Source organism: Abrus precatorius, unplaced genomic scaffold, assembly GCF_003935025.1.
Source record: "Abrus precatorius isolate BTA unplaced genomic scaffold, Abrus_2018 Scaffold7, whole genome shotgun sequence".
Lineage (NCBI taxonomy): Eukaryota > Viridiplantae > Streptophyta > Magnoliopsida > Fabales > Fabaceae > Abrus > Abrus precatorius.
Genome location: NW_020874417.1, coordinates 19,988,525 through 20,014,697, shown reverse-complemented (window position 1 = coordinate 20,014,697; position 26,173 = coordinate 19,988,525). Strand labels below are relative to the sequence as shown.

The following is a 26,173-nucleotide window of genomic DNA, read 5'->3' as shown; positions in this document are numbered from 1 at the left end:
GATAAACTCTTTAGAAAGGCGGGAATGCGTGTTTTTGCCTTAGGTTGTTTCAAATCATTAAAAATGATTTTATTTGATTTGTAAATTATTTTTATGTTTAGACCTCATTACAAAAATAAAATATGAATTAATATGAAAAATCAATCCTTATGTTTGGGATTCATTAAAAAAATATTTGATTTCGATTTACATGTAATATATAAATTACATGTAGAGTGAAGGACAAAATAGTCCATTAACTCAAATCAAATTACTAAAAATATTACTACTTTTACAAAAAAAAATTTATTTAAACCATTGACCTTAACGTGATTTTAACATCAAATAAATTCTTACATTTTAACATTTCGAATAAATTTGATTTATAAATTAAATATTGTTCTTGTTTGCATTTGAAGGACACTAAAAAATAATAATAAATAAAATTTTAGGGTTTAGAATTTAAGTAAAGGGATACAATAAAATAATACTCCTTCCAATCCAAAATAATAGCCACTTCAGCAACTTTTATTTTCTTTAAATTGTTTGTAATTTTATAATTTTAATGATACATTATAACTTTTTTTTCCAATTTTACCTTTTATATAATTATTATGAAAGTTTTGAAAAGTGTAATAATTTTATTTTCTTAACAACCACTTACTCTTTTCTTTCACCGTCCATTTATTATTTCAGTAATTTTTAAAAAGTTGTTTTAGTAGGTATTTTAATATTTTAAGGACTTAAATTCTCTTCAGTTTGTCTAAGAATAAGACATTTAGTCCAAATTTTGCTTAAGCAAAAATTAGAAAAACGATAAAATATTTTTATGTAAAATTAGCTTAAGCAAATTTTGCGTCTTACTTCTCTAATATTTTATTCTCCCTCTTCTTCATGCTTAATGCTTCTTTTGGAACATTCATATTCAACTCTCTTCATCCTCCTCTCATATCCAACTCCTCTTTTTCTTCCTCAACTCTCTCTTCATCCCCTTGTTCCATTGGAATAGATGTTCGTCACTGTCGAACTACATAAAATATAATTATTATATGTGCAAAATATTTGAAATTTTTTCACATAATAAAAATGGATTCAATCAGAATATTTAGCAGACATTTTATGTCTTTTACTATTAGCTCACAAATTCTAAAATATTATTTGGGACCAATCCCATTTACAAGTTGAAAAACATAAAAAAGAACATTCTTCTCAGCAAATAAGGCAGATATGGAGAAAAGAGAGAAATGTGGGTGTGAGGATAAAAAGAAGAGAAAAGTTGAGTATAGGATGAAAGTGTGGTGGGAGTGAGAGAAGAAAGAGTTGATAGAGGAAAAGAAAAGTTAGATATGAGAGGAGAATAAAAAGAGTTATTAAGCATGAAGGAAAAGAGGAAAAACAAAAGATTAGAAGAGGAAGATGCGAAATTCGATAAAAATCTTTTTTAAGCTAAGAAAGAGAAAAACAGAAAATTAAAAGGATTTTTTTTTGCACTAAGATAAAATAATGAGTAAGAAAAAAAATAAAATTTATATTTACCTGGTGAATGATGTTTACTAAAATTTAAACCAATTTAATTTGTTTTCACGCAAAAAAAAAGCTTTTGACATAATTTGTTTGCACTATCGTTTATTGAATGAATAAAACAATGGTTAGTATTGATAGTGTGCAAAATAACTCCATTTTAGGATATCAAAGTAATCATCGTCTAAAACAATTTTGTATAATAATAAAGAAAAATAGATTACTTTTTCATTTTGAAATAATTACTTTCTTTATAAATATTTAAATACTTGGCAATAACTATAAGTGGGATAGCATTAATGAATATCCTTAAAATATTGACTAATAAAAAAATAATATTTTATGTAAAATATATTAAATACTTATCAATAAACATCTTTTAAAATAATTAATTAAATATTTTCTTATTAACTTCAGTACTTATAACTGACTTTAAACATATAATAACAATACTTTTTATTAAACTAAAATGCAAGGTATGCTTTTTAAATTATTGCAGTTCTAATGTAATAAATATTCAATGTTTTTAACTTTAATCATAAAGATGAGTTTAAAATTTAATAAACAGTAATTTTTATTAAAAATATAACGTTTACTATACTTTTTTATATTCTTAAAATAATAAATATTTTTTATAAATAAATGATTACCACTTTTAGTAGCTTATTTTTTATTTTAAGGACTGATATTAATATTTTTTAATTCAACTTTAAATATTGATGTTAATAAAATTATTAATTAAAAATTTATTATAAAAAAAGAGTAAAGGGAATTAAAAAAATATATGTTTTTATTAAAAATATTAAATATACTCACTTCTATGATTTGTTTTTAATATAAGATAATATAAATTTGAAAAAAATTATTTATTAAAATTTTAACTAATATATGTAGAATACCTGAAAAAAATTAGAGCAAATTAAATATGATGTGAGGTGTGTTGGAGAAAGGCGAGGCAGATGATGGCTTCTAATCCGATCATTTTCATAAAAAATAAATACGTCACCTTCCCAACTGTATTACTAGCATTTGCATTCCCCTTCGCATCTGTTCCAACCAAACACAAGATGTGTTTATTTTGCATTTAATTTTCAACCGTATCATAAAGGCAAGATGCGTTTCATGAAATTTCGACTATAAAAGGTGAAAGAAAATGAACGATAAATATTCAAGGAAGGACATATAGTCAACAATAAGGTGCTATTTCATCCATATTAGTTAAAAAGTTAAAAAATAATTTTTTTTATTAAAGGTTATGTTGTGACATATCAAGAATTATAATGAAGATATTAATATTTTTTAAATAAATGTAATTATTTTAAAGACACTATTTAATATTGTCTTATTTATTTTTAAATTAAAATGGTATTTGTCAAGTCTCTCTGATAAGTTGTCACATTTATTGTCACTCTGTCAACTTTTATGACTCTTGGTTATATTTTCTTGATATTATTGAATATTTTACTATACCTTTCTCACATTACTTGATCCATGAAGTATGAATAACGTGGCATCTTAACTTGTTAACGATCAAGTTATTAATTTATTTCAGTAGTCATTGGTGAAGAAATAAATAATATCGTTCACTGTAATTAAATGAATCGTTTGAAAAATTAGGCATGCTGTAAAGTGACCCGAAAATTCTTATTAATTAAATTACTAAAGATGATAAATCAATAATCTAAGTGGCACTTCTTAATATTGAAAACCACCACATTTATCTGATACCGTCACCGTGTGTTTATAATAACTTAGTAAAAAGCCTGTAAGTACGTAGATACGGGGCACCAAAACACGAGCTACAAGATCAACAACGCCAATGCTATTTTAACACTCAAAATAGATGTCTACACTTAGACATCGGATACATTTGTATGTTAAAATAATTAAAATAGACACTCATTTGCGGTATTAAAACCGAATTGTTGTTTTGTATAATAACGATAATCCTCTTAAAATAGAAAATTTTGATATAGCTAAAAATGAGCAAGAGAAAAATACCTGCCTCAAAAGCAATTTAATAAAAAATACTTTTCATTTATATATTCTTTACAATTTTTTAATGTGTGTCCAGTAACACAATAATAATTTATGTGTGGTAAAATTTTATTAAAACTCAATCACATAATTTAATGTGTTTTTAATATTAAATATTATAATTTTTTTAAAAATTATTAACTATTAATTTTTTATTATTTACTCTTGAAGAGACTTTAGAAAACTAATATATACTCCTTAATACAATCGTAATTGTTGACGACGGTGGCATTTAAGGTACACGTTTTCCCTACCTTATACCTTAATAGTGTGCAACTACACAACGTAGTAATAGAAATAAATGGCAGCATGGCACATTATGATTGTGAAAGACTGTGGCATTTGTTGAAGTTTATGAGAAAAAGAAGGGCAATGTGATAGAATTAGAACTATATCAACCCACCTATCTTCCTTGACCCCTCACTTATCCGCAACATATCAGAAAAAGAAACACAACAAAGAAAACATGTCTCTAGTCACAGCTGAGATCAAAGCCAAATCAGAGGTGTACCATGGAGATGAACTCTGCCAAGAAAAGACCAAGTTTTTGCTGAAGGAAGTAGGGCTACCCAATGGCCTTTTGCCCTTGAAAGACATAGAAGAATGTGGGTATGAAAAGGAAAGTGGGTTCGTGTGGCTTAAGCAGAAAAAGGCCATAAACCACAAGTTTGAGAAGATTGGGAAGTTAGTGTCTTATGCTCCTGAAATCACTGCCTATGTTGAGGTTGGTAAGATAAAGAAGCTCACTGGTGTGAAGGCCAAGGAGATATTGGTTTGGATCACACTGAATGAGATCTTTGTTGATGATCCACCAACTGGCAAAATCACGTTCAAAAACCCTTCAGGGCTTTTCAGGACATTCCCAGTCTCAGCTTTTGAGATTGAGGAGCCAGTTAAGGATGTCAAGGAAGAAAACAAGCAAGTCACACCAGTCCCCAGTGTTGTTGCGGTCAGAGAGGTTTGATTCCGACTAGGTTGCTCGTTTGGAGTATTCTTATAATAATAACTATGTTTTATAGCGTATTTAAATCTTGCATTAAGTCGTTACCAAAAAACAAATCTTGCATTAAGTTGTCATCGTTTCCTTTTCTTGCTCCATAGCTAGGCTTGTAGTATCAGCTTCATGGATTTAGCACCTCCTTGCACTATAATAGAAAAAAAAAAAAAAAAAAAGAGCAAAATTTATATTAAACCTTGTTCTCTCAAATTTCTAATATAATTTCACAATTTCTTAATAATTTAAAATGGACCCATCACTTTCCGTTAGAGGTTCAGTATCTTGTAGTGCAGGTATAAGTACGTAGCTCTGATAATCATGCTAACAAATTTTTTTAACGTGTGGTTAAGGCATATATTAAAAAATACTAAGTAGACGTATTATATGTATTATTTTTGTTATAATTTTAGAATAATAAATATTTTAATTTTTAATACGAGAATTTTATTTTAAACGTTTTAACGTGTCACTTTAAATGTACGTTAAAATATTATAAAAATAATAATAATTGTGCCCAGCTAAAAATATAATGAAAATAATATGATATTCAAAATTGCAACCGGTTTACCAAAGATCGATGAAGCCAATCTCTGGGCTGTTTTGGGCCTTTTCTTTATTTTAAACATTCTACTTAAAAATGTGAGGTGATGAGCGAGTTGATCTTGAATATTATGTTTTCATTGAAAAATTAAAATATAGTTTTAATAAGTTAATCATTTGATTAAATATTGTTTTTTTATTCTTCTGTTTCTTATGCTCTTTCCTGCCTTCTCCGTTAAATTTTCTCCCTAACGAGATATGCGACGGGAGAATGAAATGTATAGACAACAGAGAAGTCCATTGATATGTGTACCATTGAGCATTTAGCAAAAACAAAAAATTGATACCTCCTTATATTTCAACATGATCCCGATAAAAATGAAACAAATAGTTCATTTTAATATATGAAAAAGGCAACACTTCAAAAGCAGATTTAAAAAAAGTTTCATAAAAACGAGGATCGATCAGTAATCTATAGACATGTTAAAACAATCCTTTAGTTTACTTTATTACTGTTTATTTTGGCCACAGATATTAATAAACTTTCAAATATTTATTGGATACTTATGATGTTTAATAAAGTTCAAATGTTTATTGACAACCAAATGTCAAAACAAATAAAATGATAATACAAAAAAAAATTAAAAAATAAAAGAAGTAATGAGCGATCTGTAGCTTAATAGGTATTCTAGGTCTCCTTTTGAGATGTTTTAATTTGCAACATAAAGAGAAGTATTCTAGGTCCCTAACAACACCCGTTCTATTCTAGTTGTCGTGAAAAGAAAAGGTCACGAATGAAAGCAACAGATCGAACATTTTTTTTATAGCAATCGCATGCTTTTCACCACGTCAAACTGAGAGAAATAGAAATACAGTAAGAAGTCACAAAATAAGCCCAAATGGTATTCGAGAATTATGAGAACTACCCATAAGCACGAGTTGCAATTCCGAGAGTGTGTAACAAAAGCATCTCAAGATTTTTCTGACCTGTAGCGGGTATACTAATTCAAATGTCAATGTCAGTGCCTAATAACTACATAATCCGGATCTAAAATGGCCATTAGCATATCAGGCTTAAATGAGCTCTAAGTTTTGAATCGTGCAAACTAGGAAGTCCTAAAATGTACGGAGATTTACTTCTCATTATTGCAGTTAGTAAGAACCCAGACGAGAGTGACTGAACTGGTAGAGGGATTTTTCTTATATCCCTAGCGATCTTCAGTTATCACAACATCAACGCCTGAAAAAGTTTAATCCAAAGGCATTTCAAGGTTAGGATCTTCTTGATGAAAAATATTTTTGCATGCTCAAGAGTCAAGACTAAAAGGTTTAGTAATTTGAAATGCTAGGGTACATCAATTGCTCACCTTCCTTAGCTTGAATAAGTGAATTTTAACCAAATACAGACCATCCGTCGTTGACAGCAGAGGTAATGACTATCATGCCAAGAAATAGCTCTTCTAAACTGAGTTTGTTTGTGAAGTATGTAAGGGTATCTACTCTTAAATTTTAACGAGATAAGATTTTGATGTATTTTAAACTAAAGATAAATCATAAAAACCTTTGTCCATCATGTCAACATAAAATTGAGCAAGTTATTGATGGGATACTATAATTTGATTGACATTTATGTATGACCTAACACTGCTAGTGGGCAATCCACTGGTGTGCTGCCAAACCAAACTTCTATTTTGAGTTTTTGACAGATTCGTAACTTTCAAATATTATGCATTGCTGGCAAGACAAAGATATTTAGTTATTTACCAATCGACTGTCAATTTTTTGCTTCACTCGACTCTTTATTTAGTTATTCATCCCTTATTTTTTTACATGCACATCCCTAAACCCATTATTATCTCAGCCAACAACATCATTGTCGGAGGGGGATGCAAAACTAAAGCCAACAGTAATATAGATGCAGAACATACTTGGAGCAAGTCTGGATATTGACGCAAAAAAACTTGAAAGTCTGTAATTTTGGACCACAAAAGCAAGTAGCCGAATATGAAATGAATATTCAACCTACTGTGTTTATTTGGGGTACATTCCAACCTACTATGTTTAATCACTGCTTAATTATCCCAATCACGTCATTAAATGCAAACTTGTTTCCTGAGAAGCTATCAACATCAAAATATCTACAAGGTGCCTCAGTCTCTTAATGTGATTCCTAAGAGGTCCTAATTTTTCAAAACACAATTCAACCCCCTCCCTTTCCCCTCCTTCCAGCAGGGAAGGAAACCCAACACACTCCCAAAGATTTAAAAGAGGACCATAAGCTGTTATGAGAAGCAAACGCTAATTTTAAGAGGAAGTTCCAATGTGCATACTTGAACACTAAAAAAACATTGCAGTGATGATAGTCATACCTTGGAAGGCATGACCCATTTGCCATCAATCCAGTCTTGATGCATCCTCAAGTGGGAGTGCTGAAACTCTAGTTCTTCATTAGTGGTCCTGAAATACACTATATACCTCCAATCATCAAGAACTTTAGAAATCACACCGATCCACCAACCATCATTGTACAAAGCATCAACCTCATCAAGAAGACTGAATTGATCAATAACACAAGTGTCTGGCGGATGAGGCCTTATGTGCAGAACATCAACCTCCTCTTTCAAAAGCTGGGAATCATCATCAGCCAGTAGATTCTGGTACTCAACAATGAACTTCACATTTCCCATTACCTCAACAATAGTGGCAGCAAACCAAGCTCCACTGAACCCGTCTTCGTCACTGCTAACCTCAACTAGTTTTCCTACGCTAAACACATCCTCCTTCACAGTTTCAACAGACTTCACATTTGGCAGCGTCAACTGCATTTCCTTCAAATCATTATCCTATAATTAACAACATCATCAAATTAACATACAGTTTTCCTAACGTAAATCTATATATAGTAAGTTTTTATTGAAATTCCCGCGATATCACAAGATCCAATGTATTACTTACATTAAATGCAAAAATTTTCAATAAAAAATTTATTATTTATTGATTTCTTATTAAGTTTCCTTATACACATGGGCGTAAAATATCCAACAACAACAACCAAGCCTTATCACACATTAGAAAATCCAATTAACATATATGCAATTAAGCCCTAGAGTTCTCCCTAATGCAGAAAATGACAACAAAATTAGGATCATATTGGATTGATGTATGCCTGTTTTTGTGATTGTTGAATTGGTGGGACCCAATTGAAATTGAGCCACTCGCGATGGAGCCTCAGTCGCTCCTTTGGAAACACCAATTGCTCTCTAGAGGCTCTGAAATACACTGCGAACCTTTCATTTCCCAATTCTTGAGTGATGTGGCCCTCCCACCAGCCATCGTTGTGGAACGCGTCCACCTCCTGGCCGAACTTGAATTCCCGGCCGGTCTCCGACGGGGGAAGTGGCCGGAGGTGGCGGAGATTGAGAACTTCTCTCAGGCGCTTCGAGCTTTGCTCGTCTTCCATCAGGTTGTCGTACTCGACAAGGAAGCGGTCGGACGCGAGGCGACGGATGACGATGCCAGAAAACCAAGAGCCGCGGAAGCCGTCGTCGTCGGAGCTGACTTCCACGGCAGTGCCCGGTTTGAAGAAGGCTGAAGCGGAGGAGGGAGAGGTGGGCGACCCGGATTTGGGCTTGCGCTTGGGCTTGTGTTTAGACTTGGGCTTGGTTGCCATAGCTTCCCTTCCCGTTTTAGGGTTTTAGGGTGGGGGGGGAATTGTGATCAAAGAAATTCAAAACGCATTGGGAGAGTGTGTCATTTATAAGAGCGTTTGGCGGGAATGTGAACGGACTTGTCCCTATTTCATCGCGCACTACTCACACATCATTAATTTCTGTTTTCAAATCACTTCAGTACAAGACAACAAACAAACACGAAAATCATATCAGCAAATTACTATTGTTTCAGTTCAGTTAACAAGTCTCTGGAAATGTTTATATATAATCAAACATTAAAAATTAATAAAAAAATAAAAATTATTATAAATTATAATATTTCATATTATTAATGTATTTGATCTTATAGTTATAATAAAAATTTATATAATGTGTTTTTGAGCACATATAAAAACTTTATTTTAGAATAAATATTTTTTATTTATAACTATACTTTTAATTAAATTTATTAATATAAATTTTTTTAGGTTTTCTTTTTTGCAAGTGCATTATTATTGAAAATAAAATAAAAAAAGAAAGAAATTTTAATATTTTAATTGAAGAGAAAGTAAGAACAAAAATTCAAATTTTATCTTTAAAGTTAACCTTTTTATTTTTTTATTATTATTTTTCTTCTAAACAAAAAAAGAATATACCATAATTCAAATATTTTTTTCTCTCATATAAACTACAAATAAGAAAATAAAAACTATCATAAAAAAGAGCACCATCTAAAAGCTTGTTTGTTTAAAGAAAAAAACACTAAGTTTATACACATTTTATATGCTAAAGACTATGTTTAGTACCAAATTATCTCAAAGGAAAAAAAATTAATATAAACTAATTTTGTTGAGAAACAGAGATACAAACAGCTCTTAAATCACACATAAGCATCAAACACCCAAGTCTAACCTAAAACATATTATAAATACAAAAATTATTTTGGTTGAGATCATGGTAACAAATAAGGATATGATAGCAAAAACAAATCAATCGTTGTATTAAACATTTATGCTATTGAATTTCTAAGCAATATTTCAACAAGCAAGATAAAACCATTTAATGGTGTACTTGACATATAAAAATTATAGATTGGACATAAAAAAATAAACAAACAAAACATGAAGAAATTCAAAATTAACTAAAAAGAACAAGTAACAAATTCAACACTAGAGGGGCAAAGTAGGCAAGAATAGTAAGTAAAGAGTAGATCATACATGTTAACGAGTCCCATGATTTACTTAGTTTATTTGTATTTAGGCTTGTCAACATAAGAAGCCCATTAGAGTTATATTTATGTTGGTTTATAAACATTAGACATAGATAAGCTATTGTAAACACACTTTTAATTACTTTTAAATGCAATTTGAGATTAAACACTCTTGTGAGAGTGTGTGATAAATTTGTATTTCAACATGTTTTTATAGCATATATATTGATGAATGATCATTATTTTACTTGAGTTTTACATTAATTTTTATTATTGCTGTGCAGATTAATATAAGAATGTCACAACTAGGTTTTTATTGCATCTTGGACCTAAATTGGTTGAAAAATAAGGCTTTATTACAGTTAGCATGCCTAGACCCCACCAGCCAGCATGAGAGTGCTTCGACCATATGCATGGCCATGTTTATGGCCTTGTACGACCATGTTCATCTGCGGGAAGTCCAACTTGAAAATTTTTTAAGGTTTTCAAACCTTATTAAAAGAGACATTGGGGGCAGTGACTTAGAGACTGTTTTACACTTTACACATCGCATCCCTTCTACACTTTTCACACATCTCTTTCACATTCTCAACCTCAATATTGGCCAATTGTGGTGACTATTGGAGTTTTGGGAGTGCGTCTGATCAAGAGCTCTCATCATCTCTTCTTCATTGGAAACTCCTATAATTTGCGCTTACTTTTCAAGTTTTATTGATTTGTTTAGTGTTTTTTTTATTTCCTTTTATATTATGTCTAGTAAAATCTATAGCTAGGGCTCTGGTGAACTCTTTGCAGGACTTTATGAGATTTTTTTTATTAATAATAATTTCACATTTTCTTTCTTAATTGGTGTTTACCCTATTGGGTTATATTTGTGTGTTTAGAATTGACAATTCTTAAATATATCATAATTAATTATATCGTAAGCAACTGTACCACATATAGTCAGTGGATTTGTAATATAAAACAAGACGAAGGAAAGTAGGCAGTAGCAAGACTACTAAATGAAATGTAGAATGTAAAGTACAGAAATATAAAGCTGTAAAATTAAAACATAAGAAACTAGAACGGCGGTAGAACCGACACAGATCTAGTGGAGGGAGAAGGGAACAAAGCTGGACGATGGTAGTCCGAACTAAACCAGCTAAGAGGGAGAAGAGAGGAAAATGATCTTAAAACAGCAAAATTTTATTGAAAGATCTCAAGAGATAGGCTTACAATGATGGTATCACTCAAAGCTTCTCTCTCTAGAACTTCTCTCTATGTTGCTAAATGAAAGGGTACCTCACAACATGGTTGATGCCTCCTTATAAAGAAAAAAATTAAGATACTATTTGTATAGTTCTGGTATATAACTGGAACTGTTTCTACAGAATAGGTCATAATTCTTGTATGTCTATTCCGAAACAATCATCTTCATTTTGATAAAAATCGTCATCTTTGTTAGGATTTAACTCTTGTTTAAAAGATTCAGCTTCATCTTGATTTAAAAGAAGAAGAACTTCTTTTAAGTTTTTCTTCATTTTATCTTTGGAATCACATCCTAATAAGAAGACGGCAATTTTTGCTTTCTGATTCAAAAATTGAAATGTTGCTGGATCAGCAAGCTTCAAGAGTTTTGGATTGTTTCCAAAAAAACTCATTAACTCCTTGTGGTCCAGCATATTCTGCATTGAATTGGTTCCATCATTTCACAAAAGCATGCCTGTGAATCATGGGAAGGATGTCATCATCTTCTGTCTTGCTATACCTGTACTACCATGAGAATACCCAGGCCATAGCAAATGCAGAAAAATACTTAAGATCTACACCGATTCTGTTGGGAGCATATATATTTTTGAAGATTTCAAACCCTTCTTTTACTGGAGAGGGAAGAATTGCTTCTAATGGTCCAAAGAAGTCCCACCATTGAAGGAACCAGTTAGGGAAATTGTAATTTTGATTTTTCTTGAAATAAATCAACCAAGAGTGTCGATTGAGTTTATTCTGGAACCAGAAAGTTCTTGTTCAGGCATCTATGTAGTCCCAGTAATTGTATCCTACTGGATCAAAAGGTTGGGAGAATTTTTTGAATGAATTTGGATCTTTTCCAAAACTCTTTGGCGACAGAATTTTTAAAATCTATATTGTAGAATGAGTAATTATTGAAGGATCTTTTTGGTCCTTGTAATGTTTAATAGAGACCGAATCTGAATCTATTAAAATGAATTCATAAAATTGTCTGGTCTTATTCAAGGCATATGGTCTAAAATGAAAACCAGGAGAGAAGGCTTTGGTGATGGCTTTATATGGATTTTTGTCCCAAAATTCGGGTTCCATTTGGATGACAGAGGAGAATTTTCCTTTTGCCATGTAATGGCTGGCATTTGAGGTTTTACCCTTTTGAAGACTAATAGCTTTATCTGTTTTATCAGGGAGACTTATTGTCTTTTGTGATTGATTGAAGGACTGGATAATGGTGTTTAGGTTTGCTAAATCAATTTTCATGTCTTCATTTGAGGCAATGTCATCCTAAGATTTCTTTGGTAGGCTGTTTAGGCTACCTTGTTGTATGGCTAGAAGTATATTAACAGGGAAAGCATAGTCTATTTTGGTTTGTTTAACACTCTTCGTTTGTGATTGGGAAGAATCAGCCTTGTTGGATGAGTCTTTTTTAGGAATCACAAATTGCTGAGTAGATGACTCTACAATCTAGATGGCTTTCTAGGTGGATGACCTAGTCGGAGTGGATGACTCCGAAGAATTGGAACCAGAGTCTGTTGTGACAGACTTTGATTTTGTTTTGTTAAGAGTCAGGGCGAGCCTAACTCTTCCTCCTCTGGACGAACCTCCCCTAGAAGGGGTCGTTGCCTTTCTAGGCATTCTACTTATCCTGTAAATATTCACGAGTAAGGTAGTCAGAAAGGGAATTGGAAGTGCCTTTGAGATATTCTATATCAAAATCAAAAACACTTAAAATTGTTTGCCATCTTGCAAAAATTTGTTTTGAGGCAAGATTTTTAACATCTTTTTGTAAAATTTCTTTGGCAGACTTGCAGTCTACCCTAATGAGAAATTTTTGGTTTAGTAAATCAGATTGAAATTTTGATACGCATAAAACAATTGCTAAAACTTCTTTTTTAACAGTTGAGTAATTCTGTTGTGCAAAATTCCAATGTTTTGAAGTGTATGCAATGATATGCTCATGAGACCCAACTCTCTGTTTGAGGATGCCATCATAACTTATGTCAAAGACATCAGTTTCAACAATTTTGAAAGCTTGAGGAATGGAAAGATAGAGACAATTTATTTTTCTTACTCTATTCTTGATATCTTTGACGACATTGGTATGAACATCAGTCCAAGAAAGAGGATTCTTTTTAAGCCTATCATGTAAAGGCTTGATAATATTATTGAGGTGTGGAATAAATTCACCTACATAATTAAGACATCCCAAAAATCTTTGTAACTGGGTTTTATCTAGGATTCTATCAGGAAATTTATCAACAAAGTTAATGGACCTGCTGATAGGAATGATAGTTCCTTGATAAATATTGTGACCAAGGAATCTAATATTAGTTTGAAAGAGATTAATTTTAGACTTGGAAACCGCAAGTCCGTTATGTTTGATGACATTGATAAAAACATTTATGTGTTTGAAATGTTGATCAATAAAATGGGAGAAAATCAAGACATCATCTATATAGACAATGACGAATTTAGAATAAGGATTGAAAATGTCATTCATGATTTTCTGAAACTCAAAAGGAGCATTTTTCAGACCAAAGGGCATAACATTCCATTCGTAATGCCCAAAGGGGACAGTGAAGGCAGTCTTGTACCTATCATTTTCACAAATTTGGATTTGCCAAAATCTAGATTTCATATCGAATTTTGAAAAGATCTTAGCAGAGTTTAATCTATTAAGAAGGTCTTTCTTGTTGGGAATAAGATGCCTAATCCATTGGAGAACTTGGTTAAGGGGTTTGTAGTTGATAACTAGTCTGGGAGTACCCCTTTCTATTTCTGTGGGTTTATTAACATAAAAGGCAGAACATGACCAAGGACTCTTACTTTTTCTGATAAGGTTTTTGTCTAAGAGATCTTTGATCTCTTTCTGACAATATTGAAGGAGTTCTCCATTCATTTGGATAGGCCTAGCCTTGGTGGGTATTTGGCTATCCTTAAAACCTGACTCATAAGGAAGACTAACAATGTGCTTCTTCCTATTCCAGAATGCGCTAGGCAAGTCATAACATATGGAAGATTGGATGTTATTTAAAAGAGATTGGATTTTCTTCTGAAGTGAAGGTTTTTGTAATTGTTTTTCAATGTTGGCAAAAGATACTTCCTCTTTCAGAAAATTAATTTGATTGATTTTATTTTGAATAGAATTGATATTTTTAGTAAATGGTTTATTAGAAAATTTGAAAGTTATTTGCTTCCCTAAATGATAAGTAGAAATACTATCTTTCAAAATTTGTAGCGGGAAGAGGGCTTTTATAAAAAGTGTTCCCAAAATAACTTTATTTTTTAGGTTTTTTACAAGGAGAAAGTTTGTTTCAATCTTAAGCCCTTGATTTTCAATCACAGCTTTAGCAAGTTTATAATTAATTTTGAGCTTCAATCTACTAGCAGTGCTAAGTTTTTCAGAAGTTTTCTCAAAATACTTTGTAGGAATTAAGCCTTCTAAAATACAATTTGAATCGGCTCTAGTATCAAAAAGGGCTAAAGTATCAAGAACAAAATCATCAATAATGATTATGATATTAATGTAAAATTTTTGAATTTTGACCTTATTGATCAAACACATAAAGGTTTCTTCCAATTATTAGAATTGACCTTTACAAAATCATTATTTTCAGGAAGTTCTTCTTTTTCAATATCAGATTCATCATCTAATTGGGAAAGAATAACTTGATGAATTTATTGTTGTTCTTTAATCTCTCTAATCTCTTTCTTGAGATTGTTAATCTCAATCTGGAGATCCTAAATAGTAGTTAGTTTGATATTAGAATTCTTTTCTAATCTTTTGAAGATATTTCTTATATCAAATTTATTTGAAGTAAAGTATTCTTTGGGTCTAGGTTTAGATTCTAAAACCTCTTTGAATTTGTTTAAAAATTCTTTTCTTTCTTGAAAATCAGCAATAGAGCTAATTGCTTCAATAAGAAGATCTTGTTTTTTTGTCAAAACATTGATTTCTGGAGTATCATCACTGTCAGAAGAAGAGATTTGATCATCGTTTTGGATTTGGTTGACATCCTCACCAGACTCTTTGATGGAATCTTCATCAGACGATTCTATCAGGAGATTGTTGATTTGGTCTTCTATAGAAGGCTCTAGGTTGAGGTTGCTAATTTTCTTTTTCAGCCTACAGTATTTACTAATATGGCCGGGCTTACCACAGTTGTAACATGTTACTCCTGTTCTGGGTTTCTTAGGAATATTGGTGGGGATAACATTTTCTCCTTATTTCTTGGAGGGAGGTTTCCTATTGTATTTTCGTTTGTAAGGTTTCTTATAAGTTTCAATAGCCTCTTTCTTGGGAGCCTGTTTCTTCTTTTTGGTGGAGCAAGATGGAAGACCAAATTGCTCGTAGAAAGACCCTAATTCTTTCTTACTCAAGGCTTTTTCTTTGGCAAGATGCTTCTGGAGTTTATCCTTTTGACAAACTTTGATGGCATTATGAATAATGATGGCAATAAGTTGACCATAACCATAACTGTCATAATTTATTTCTCCAGTAGGAGAATGACTTCAGAGTTTGCTTCTAATAAGATCTCCGAAAGCTTTAGGAAGCCCATCAAGATATTTTTCTTTCCAATAGGCTTAATTACAATCTTCCCTGGTTAAAACTCTGGACATGAAGGTATCCTTATACCATTTAAATTGTCCTAAAGATTCACACCTGAGGTTTGAAAGGAGTTCACCGGATCTTTCTCTCCAAAGAGAAGGATCTCCAAGAAAATGTTGGGATATAGTATATAACAACGTAAATACTGCATCAGGGAGATGCTCATTGTCACTGACAATGGTTTTTCCCTTGTCATCAATTTTAACTGCAGAGAGGATGTTTTCTCTATCAGTTTCAGTGAGATAATTATCCCACCATCCTTTGAGTTGACCAGTAAAACCTGTAATTAGAATATAAACAATGGTGTCTTCAGGCATATTTTGATTAATAAAATAGCCCATAGCAACAACCGACATGTTTTGGAGTTTGGCAATGATATTATATTTAGACAATCCATAAATATTCCAAATATAAATATCATTGGGATTAAAACTTTGAATAAAATCTTGTTTTTTTTTCTAAAATAAGATTAGGAGCAGTAGCTTTATTATAATAAAGTTTGGAAGAATTTTTTCAATTGTTGATAGGATTGATAGCTAAGATAGAATCTGTTTCAGTATAATGTTCTGAATCAGTTTTGGAAATGGCATTGACAGTCTTAGGTAAGAGATCTAGTTCTACGTTTGGCACTAGATTCTTCAAAATTTTGAGGAGTGTCGAGGACGGTAGTGAGAAGACTAGTAATTTTACTAAGTAACTCATTTTGGTTGTCCTCATTCACTCTGATTTTTTCTTTTTGCCTGAGTTCTAAGATTTTCTGCTTAGCTTTGGCACTAATCTTGAACGGTTTGAACAAGAGTTTTTCTAATTGAGGTTGAGAGGATGAAGAAGCCATTTATTCAACTTTAGGTTTGATAGGATTAACAGAGATTTTTTCTCCTAGAACCTGAAGATATTTATTGGTGTAATTAGTCTGTTCCATGAGGCCTTGGATATCATTAGGAGTAATAGACTCGTCAGGGTTCTTGGTTTTGAAAGGAGTAGCAGTAACATGGTGACCGCTTTTGTCTTTCAGGTTTGGAAGCTGATATTGAGTTGTGGGTGGCAGCTCACTTTGAACAATTTGTCTATCTTAAATCTGCCAAGATATAACATTAGCAGAGAAAGTACTAATAACGTCCTCTTGCCAAGGGTAATCTAGATTATTATGAATGGTATAAGCATGATACCAGTCAAAGAATGAGATTTTCTGTTTGACTTTTTCAAGAAATTGATAGAATTCCTATTGGATATTGGACCTGATTTTTCCCCTATAATGTTGAAAGAGCCACTCTCAATGAGGTTTTCATTCCTCAGAGTAGAAATCTTTCCTAAGGGTTTCCTTATCTATAATGAATTTATGAGATAACATCATAAGACTCATTAAGGGAAGAGTAGGTTGGAGATTGGATACTCTGGTTTTCTTCTTCTTTTTCAGAAGTTTGGTAAACATTTCTAGGAATCCTAGAGGAAGTATCTAGACCTTATAGGTTTATAGATGGATCGTGATTAACAGATTTGGGTATTTCAGACCTAGAGGCTTGAGACCTGTAAGAGAATGATCTCCTAGTAGAAGCAAAACTAGACCGACTGCTATAAGCATTGACTCTGGAAGAGAAGGAATTTCTCCTATCAAAGGTTATTTCAACTTTTCCAGAATTGTCCTGAGAAATATTTTTGATTTGAGGGGCAGGCCTAGGGACGCAAGGCGAAGCCTTATCGAAGACCCACTTTTCAGGAAGGGAAACTTCATCTCACTTGATTATTCTAGGAAGAGAGATGTTAGCCTTTGTCATATCAGTGATAAACAAAGTAGTCTCACCCCTTTGGGGTTTTAAAAGGACTCTAGAAGCACAAGAGTTCATGGCTTTGTACTGAATCCTATAGATCAAAGCTGCGGGAATAGATCCCTCTTTCATGTTTAAACCATGAAAGCATATATTGAGGAACAGAGAGTCGAGAATATGTTTATCTAAAAGACTCACTATTTTGTTTGGAAAACAATTGAAATAAATTGGGCCTTGGCCAAGACTGGTTTCAACAGTCCCTATAAGAGAGTCGTTGAAGTCATTATGGCGAGCATCTCTAAGACACATGAGGATAGCAGCATCTATACCTATGTCTATGAGAGCCTTAATGGCAACTTGAACACATCCTATGTGGATGTACTTGTATTTGCGTTTATGTTCATAGACAGAAGATTTAGATAGGAGATGAAATTCTTCTCTTAAATCTTTTCCTAGAAGAATATTGTTCTCAATAGTCTTAATAATGTAATCAAAACTGTTTTTCTTGGAATGTTCTTCAGGAACATATAATGTGTCCTGAGGGATTTCTGGAATGGTCCAGTCATCCATGGATTGATTTATCTCTTTGAAGCGAACTTCTTCGTCAAAGAGATTGTGTTTGGGGGTAATTTCAGGAGTCTGTTTCTCCTGATCATTAAAAAGATTGTTTTTGGTTGGAGAGGAGGAGGAGGAGGAACTAGAACCAGACTTGAAGGAAATGCGGGAGAAGGAACGTAGGAGACGTGACATCATAAAAATACTTCTGACACATCACCCTCATTTGGTTCCGTAACAATACATTTGTTAATTATTTCAACTCTTTCAACTAGATCTGGTTATTTGTGGACTTTTTTTTTTTTTTTTATTTACAAATCCTGAAATTCTTTTACCATAGCCACTAGCTTCTTATGTTCTTGGCTTCTTTTGAATACAGCATCGTCAAATTAGCCTTACTGCCCTTTAACCACACGGGACTTACTACTACAGTTCTATTCAAAAGAACTAAGAATTGTTGTACTTCCAGTAAAGGTCTTTCATAAAATTAAAGAACTTATTGATGAGCATGCTCATGCCTCTAAGGAAGCACAGTTGTGCTACAACAAGCACAACTAGTCAAATTTAACATCTATGCCCATGAATCCCTATGAGCAAGGTCGTTCTTCAAGTGTAGAATCTGAAAAAAAAGAAGAAAGAAGAACCTCATATGCAATCAAAGGCCTATGAGCCTAGAATACCTTTCCCACAAAGGTTGCAGGGTAACCCCTCATATAACAAGGAGTTTGAGAAGTTCTTAGATTTATTGGGAAATGTGTACATCAAAATGCCTTTCATTAGTGTTATCTCTAAAATGTCCAAATATGCTAAGTTTTTCAAGGAGATTTTGACTAACAAGAGGAAGTTGAGTGATAAGTCTATAATTAGGTCCTCTTTTACAGCCTATATAATGATATTTGACCTTTATTTTATTTGACTTTTACACTGATTTATTTGTATATTGTGCAGTTTAGCATAAAAAGGCCACAACTAGGTTTAAGACGTGTTTTGGGCCCAAATTAGTTGCAAAATAGAGGTTCGCAGTAGTCAACAGGCTTAGACCCTATCATCAAGTACGAGAATGCTTTGAACACATGTATGATCGTGCAGGGAGGCCAATTATAAAGAGCTTTTAAGATTTTCAAACTTTATAGAAGAGCAACCTCAAACATAGTTTGACATATTGTCTTTTGTACTTTGATACACCTTTCATCTCGTCTCTCTTGCACGAGATCTTTGACATACTCTTAGTGAGACTTGGAGTTTTGAGCTACTATACTTGAAGATCGAGAACTCATCTTATTCTAGTTTTTTTTATGATTATTTTACTTTTTCTCTTTAGCATGAGTAACTAAGTCCATAACTAGGGCTATGAGAATACTTTTTCATGAATTTATGAGATTTTGATGTTTGAATCTAAATTTAGTTTCTGTTCGTGATTAGTTTTTATCCTATTGTGCATAATTGTATAATCCTAATTAATTATATTATCAAGCAACCGTACCTCGATTAGTTAATAGATCTATAGGATAAAATGAGACAAATAATTATGTGGACCAAACCAATCTTTCTCTTTCAATCATTATTAAATTAACAAGTTTATAGGTGTTTTATGCTTTCTTGAATTAATATCTTGCATGACTATTGGGATGCTAGTTTAGAGAAAAGAATAATAATATTTCATAACCATTGAGTATTAATAGTAATTGTATGAATTAATATCCTCGTGCATACTTGTTCACGGTCCATTAGAGATGTATTTGGACCTAGAGTTAGCTTGCCTATATATATAGGTTAACTCCCTTGTAAAATTCAGATTGAAATTCATTTGTATGATTTTCTCACTTTTGTGAGTTTGAGTTCTCTAAGAAGTCTCTCTAGAATTCTCTAGGATTCACTTCTCTTATCATGTAACTCCTCCATATGGTGAGGCAAAGAGGCTTATCTCTAATCCTTTAGAATGGTGTCATTCATTCCTAATTCATTTATTCTTTCTTTCCACTTGAATTTTCTCTCCTTTGGTTCCTTCAAAATCTGAGATCTACTTCTTCTTCCTTAGTAAATTTGGCTCAATTTTCTTGGATTGCACAAGTAAGGAAGTATTGTTCATCCTCTTGAAGATCCGTTTCATAGGACTTTCTTGAAGAATGCTTAAAGAAACTCATCAATTTGAGGGGATAAAATTGCATATAACTACAACCCTTATGTTAGTTTTACCTAACTTTCAAAAGGAGTTTATGATTAAGAGTGATGCTTCCGAACAAGGTATTGATGCTATTCTTACTTAAGGTGGCAAGCCAATTGCGTATTTTAGCAAGCCTTTAGGAGAAAGAAATTTGTCCAAGTTAGCCTATGAAAAAGAATTAATAGTTGTGGCTTTATCTATTCAACATTGGAGGTTTTATTTGTTAGGGGCAAAAATTCATAGTAAGGACGGATCAAAAAAGTTTGAGACAACTACTCCTACAAAGGGTAACTACAGTGGATCAACATAATTGGGTTATGAAGTTGTTGGGTTATCAGTTTGATATTAAGTATAAGTCAGGTCTGGAAAATAGAGGAGCAAATGCTATCTCATGCAAATATAGTGAAACAGGATTACACTAAGTAGCTCATATCCTAACTGGGATGGAGTTCAGGCAATAGTGGAAGAGGTGCATAAGGATGCAAAGCTGATGCCCATTATATCAAATTTGAAACAAGACATGGAGACCAAACTAGGCTTTGACTATAGAAGGTGAATTATATCCTAAGTTAGCTACATGTTAATATAGACCATTTAAAGTGTGCTGGAACAAGTTAGAGCAGTACCTTATAGGTTGTAGTTGCTTGAAGCAACCAAGATACATCATATTTTTCATGTATCTTTATTTTTAAGAAAGTTTTGAGAAATTATAATATGTAAGATGAACTTTCTTTAGAGTTAGCTTGTCATGATGGAATAAGTTTGGAACCTGAAGCTATGCTAACAAAGAAGCTAATCAAAGAGGGAAAGAACATTTTTAGTCAAGTGCTTATCTAAGGCCAAAGTTTTGAAAGATGCCACATAAGAAGAGAAATTTAACATAAAGAAGTCAGTTTTCTCATTTGAGCCTTAAGGACAAGGCTCCTATTGAAGAAGTGAAGCCTTCAACATGACTCAAACTGTTTTTAGTTGTCTTCTTCAAGTCCAGAGAAGCTTTTGACGTCAACTAGATATTTTCTACTCATCTTCTACATTTTCGACGAACTTGCACATTTTCCAATAAATGAAAATTCTCTTTTTTTTTAAATTATTTTTCTTCTCTATTTTGATTCTCCTACTCTGTTTTGTTTCAAATTCCAATTCTTAAAATAGAAGCAATGGTTGCTCCTACCAATCAGTCACAAGGAGCTACATTTGTTTCAATTTCTTCTTATGCATTATTGAAGCCATTTCAATGTTTTGTGCTAAAATAACTTCAAAGTAATGATTGAAGCTATTGAAAACTATGGTTCCACACCTAAAGCTTCCTAGCTATCATGAGTGTAGAGTTTCTCTTCTTAAAATGAAGCTAGAGTATACAAAAGAAATGTTGAAAAGTCCTGAAGAAAAAAGAGAAAAGTATGGATGTTCAATTATGTAAGATGAGCGGACGGATAAAAAAAAATAAAACATTAATCAATTTCTTAGTAAATTGTCTAACTGGTTCTATGTTTATGAAAAGCATTGATGCATCTGCCTATATGAAAACTAGAAAAAAAGTTATTTAAAATCTTGAATAATTTTGTTGAGGATATTAGAGAAAAAAAATTGTGCAAGTAGTCACTGACAAATATAAGTAATTGTGTTAGTTAGTAAAAATTATTTTCAACTCTCACATAATATCATGTTAATAGTTTGTATTCCTATTTTATCAGTTTCTAATTTTAGTCTATGCAATTTAATTTTAGATAAGTTGTTGCAAGCTAAAAGATCACATTTGTTTTGGACTCCATGTACTGCACACGTTATTGATTTGATGTTAGAAAACATTGAAAAATAGTGAGAGTTAAGAGAAGAATACAAAGAAGAGTTAGTCTTGTAGGCTTTATTTATAATTATTCATTGACTTTGAACATTATGAAGATGTTTACAAATAAAGCTGAATTGAGATGTAAAGTGACAAGATTTGTCACAATATTTCTCACGTTACAAAGGTTGCATAATAATAATAATAATTATTAGTATTATTTAGAAAAATATTCAATTTTCATGAGTGGTTAAAGTTCAAAACGACTAGAAAAGCTAACGGAAAAAAAAAGTAATAGAGGTTGTGTTTATACATTCTTTTTGGAAGGATGTTGTTTTCACTTGTAAGGCTATAGGGCTACTTGTGCAAGTTTTGAGGTTTGTTGATAATGAAAAAAAGCCTACAATGGGTTACGTAAATGTCAAATAACTTTAATTTAAAGTGCTTGATCTAATAATATTTAATGTGTGAAATTAATATATTTTTTTTATGGTAAAATAGATCCATTCTAAAAAGAGAAGCAAACTTGAGCATCAAAGGTTGCAAGACTTCTCATTAAATATAACTAAGTTATTAGTGAACGTTTTGAGTGTTCTGATGTGGTGGATCGTATTCTCTTAAGGGATGTTGATGATAATAATGATTGGTTACTAGAAGGAACGACTAGAGATGATGAAAATGTTGTAAATGAATTAGTATTTGATGATGATAACTTGACTTGGGGAGTTGTTGCGAATGCAATTGGGTCTACTGAACCTATAACATACAATGGGCAACAAACTAGATCAAAACTCGAGACAACTACAATGACTTATTCCTCTAAATTTAAGAGAAAAGGGAAGGAAATTATACAAGAGAAAAAAGAATGTAATATTGAAGAATCTGAAGAAGATGATGAAGACCTCTACAAAAGTAGCAATGAAAGTAAAATGAAAGAAGACATGGTAGATCTTGAAAACGAAAATGACAATAATTATTAAAATATTTGTATTTGAATTGAATATTTAGTATTATTAAACTTCTAAGCATTAAAGACTTGAATTTATTTGATTCTTGTATTTTGTTGTTACTTGTTGATATTTGACATGTGTTATATTTTTAAACTTTCACTTTTGATTATTAATATTGCATATGTCTTCAATTTGGGTCTTAATTTTATATTTTTAAACATATATGTGTAGCTTAACTTATATTAAGTATATTTAAAATGCTTAAAATTGTGGTCATCCTGCAATACCGCTCCAGTAATTTTGAGGGCAGCCGCTCCGCACCGTTACTTGAAATTGACTACTATGGTCAAGGGGTGTTAATCTCTCTAAAGGAGTTTGCTTTATGGCAATAGGAACCGTCCTACTATATTTCTATTTCATTTTGAGGAATAACACTTATATTCTCTCATTTTTCCTGATTGTTCTTCTTCTATATTTTGGGTCCTTAACATTATGTGTCTAAACTATGCAACAGAACATATATTTATAATACATGAATTAAATAATAAAATAAAAAATTACCTAATTACTCTAATTATAACGATATTAACTTTTCTATTTACAACATTACTATAATTATATATTATCATTTGATTCTAAATATACAAATTTACTCACTAAACTATCGATTATATGTACCTTTCAGAATGGATAGATAATGTTATGATGCAAATTACTTTGCAGTAGGATTCAATTGCAAGACATGAAACTTTGTTCCACATTAGAAGAATGGAATTTTGGTGTGAGATATAAGAGGCTCTTAGTCCAACTTTTTGTGATGTGATTCTTCCAAGGTTCTTATTACATTCCTTGTTTTTCTCCCATTTTTTATTTCATTGTAGAGCTCAAGACCTTGGCTAGTTGGCAGTGTAATAAGAAACACAACAACCATTTTCTGTTTGCTATTATTGGGTTCCAACCTAAACTGAAAATCTCTTTGCAAGAAAAATGTTGAATTTCCCCACACACGGATTATTTCCTGTTTTCCATCACCAAGTTGATTTTGTTTGCAAAAGGTACCAAGTCAAAAAATCTGCTAGCAGCATTCACCACTAACAATATGGTCTTTTTAGCTTCGATTCAAGTTATCAAGTTTCATCTTCTAGGTATGTACAATGCATTGCATTCCAAATCCGGCACATATCCAACATCTTTAATTTGCATAATTAACAATTTCAGAACTTCACACACCTGCACATTTGACAAAACAAATCTATCTCCAACAACAAAACTGTAAACCTGGTCTTTCAATTCAATCCAGCTCCTTCCTGCCTCCTTTTTATTTTTAATACTTCTCATCAGCTTCCTCAAGCTAGCAAAATCAGTCCAGTTACCTTCAGCCGCATAAATATTTGACAGCACTGCGTAAGTTCCAGCCCTATTTGGCATCATATCCAAAACCCTCAAAGCTGCTAATTTGGCCATACTTGGTTGTTTATGTGCTTTACAAGCTCCAAGAAGGGCTACCCATATAGACTCATCTGGCTTAAATGGCATATCCTCTATTAGCTGATAAGCTTCCTCCACTCTTCCAGCACGACCAAGCAAATCCACCACACATCCATAGATGCCTCTATCTGGTGCTACATTATAATAGCTGGTCATTATTCTAAAATATCTCAGCCCTTCTTCCACTAGTCCAGCATGGCTGCAAGCATGCAGAAGTGCCATAAACACTATCGTATCTGGCTTAATACCTGATCTGACCATTGCATCAAACAACTCAACAGCCTCTTTTCCATGTCCATGAGCTCCATATCCAATCATCATTGAAGTCCAGGAGACCAAATCTGGGCATGGCATTTCACTAAATATTTTATGTGAATCAGCTACATTTCCACACTTGGCATACATATCAATAAGAGCATTGGATACTTCCAAGTTGTTATCGAGGCCTCTACAAACAATTACACCATGAAGCTGTTGCCCACGAAACAGAACTGCTATGTTAGCACATGCAGCTAAGACACTAGTAAATGTGAAACAACTTGGACTAAAACCTTCTGACACCATTCGGGAAAATATGCAGAGAGACTCCCTAGAATCCAGTGTTTCAAATCCAGCAATCAAGGTATTCCATGTAATCATATCTTTCTCACTCATTTCAGAGAATAACTGCTTTGCTTCAGATGCACAACGACACCTGCAATACATGTCCAGTATGGAATTCATGACAGGAAGCTGGGACTCAAATCCATGATTAATCACTGCAGCATGTACCTGCTTGCCCAAAATACTCGAACCAATCATGGCACAAGCTCTAACAGCAATTGAGAAGCTGAAGGAACTCAGCTCTCCTTCCTCCTGTTTGTGACCAATAAATTATATTGCATTAATTTAGACCACCTAATCACTCAAAAAATTAAGTAAAAATAGACATGGACTTGGAACAAGAAAAAAGGGATAAAACAAAGGGTGACCAGAAACATTTGACGGAAAACTCGAAGACCACCATAGGCATCTCCTCTATGAGTGTACCCAGTGATCAAAGTAGTCCAGGAGACAGCATTCTTGGTTACAATATTGTCAAAAACTATTCTTGCATGGTCCATGGTATCACAGCAAGTGGCATACATATCCATGAGTGCATTATCAACATATATGGATGATCCTTGATTACCAGTCTTAATGGCCATCCCATGAGCTAATCTGCCACATGATAGAGCTTTCAAACCCTTGCATGCCTTCAAAACAGCGGATATAGTGAAAGCATTGGACTGCACCCCATCTCTGAGCATTTGAGAAAACGCAGTCCATGCACGGTTATGGTGGTTGCATGAGTTGTAGCCAATGATGATGGCCGTCCAAGATTCCTCGTTTCTGTGGGACATTTGGTCGAACAAATTGTGTGCCTCTTTGATGGAGCCCTTATGGAAGTAAGGCTTTAAATTGAAAAGATCACAGGGTGATGCAGTCAAATCCTTCGGGAAAAACGGTGCGTTCAATGGGATGGGTCGAAAATCAGTGGGGGACAATAATTTCCTAGCAACCGCCATCATCCTTGTTTCAAATGCTCATACAACCAATGCTTTTATTTAAGCTGCTATGAAACGTGTTGTTTCGGGCTTTGTGTTGAAAAAAATGCTACTCTCTTGCAATAATTGATACGTCGGTTAGTAAACTTGAGTTTAAGCAATTATTGA

The 26,173-nt window shown here is 32.6% G+C and overlaps 3 protein-coding genes across 3 annotated transcripts; 1 reads left to right on the top strand and 2 right to left on the bottom strand.

Annotated features, from left to right (window-relative positions):
* The first annotated feature begins 2,418 nt into the window (after positions 1-2,418).
* Positions 2,419-4,694, top strand: LOC113871241. Its single transcript, XM_027508199.1, has one exon. It carries the CDS (start codon positions 4,004-4,006, stop codon positions 4,499-4,501), a length of 498 nt encoding a protein of 165 aa, XP_027364000.1. The 5' UTR covers positions 2,419-4,003; the 3' UTR covers positions 4,502-4,694.
* Positions 4,695-6,122: 1,428 nt separating this feature from the next.
* LOC113871596 (DUF724 domain-containing protein 3) lies at positions 6,123-8,744 on the bottom strand. The gene is made up of 3 exons (XM_027508688.1): positions 8,241-8,744; positions 7,444-7,917; positions 6,123-6,314 (listed from the first exon to the last, which is right to left on the bottom strand). Exons 1-3 carry the CDS (start codon positions 8,742-8,744, stop codon positions 6,300-6,302), a joined length of 993 nt encoding a protein of 330 aa, XP_027364489.1. The 3' UTR covers positions 6,123-6,299.
* Positions 8,745-24,041: 15,297 nt separating this feature from the next.
* On the bottom strand, positions 24,042-26,067 carry LOC113871236 (putative pentatricopeptide repeat-containing protein At1g56570). The gene is made up of 2 exons (XM_027508195.1): positions 25,451-26,067; positions 24,042-25,334 (listed from the first exon to the last, which is right to left on the bottom strand). Exons 1-2 carry the CDS (start codon positions 26,027-26,029, stop codon positions 24,126-24,128), a joined length of 1,788 nt encoding a protein of 595 aa, XP_027363996.1. The 5' UTR covers positions 26,030-26,067; the 3' UTR covers positions 24,042-24,125.
* Between the last annotated feature and the right edge of the window lie 106 nt (positions 26,068-26,173).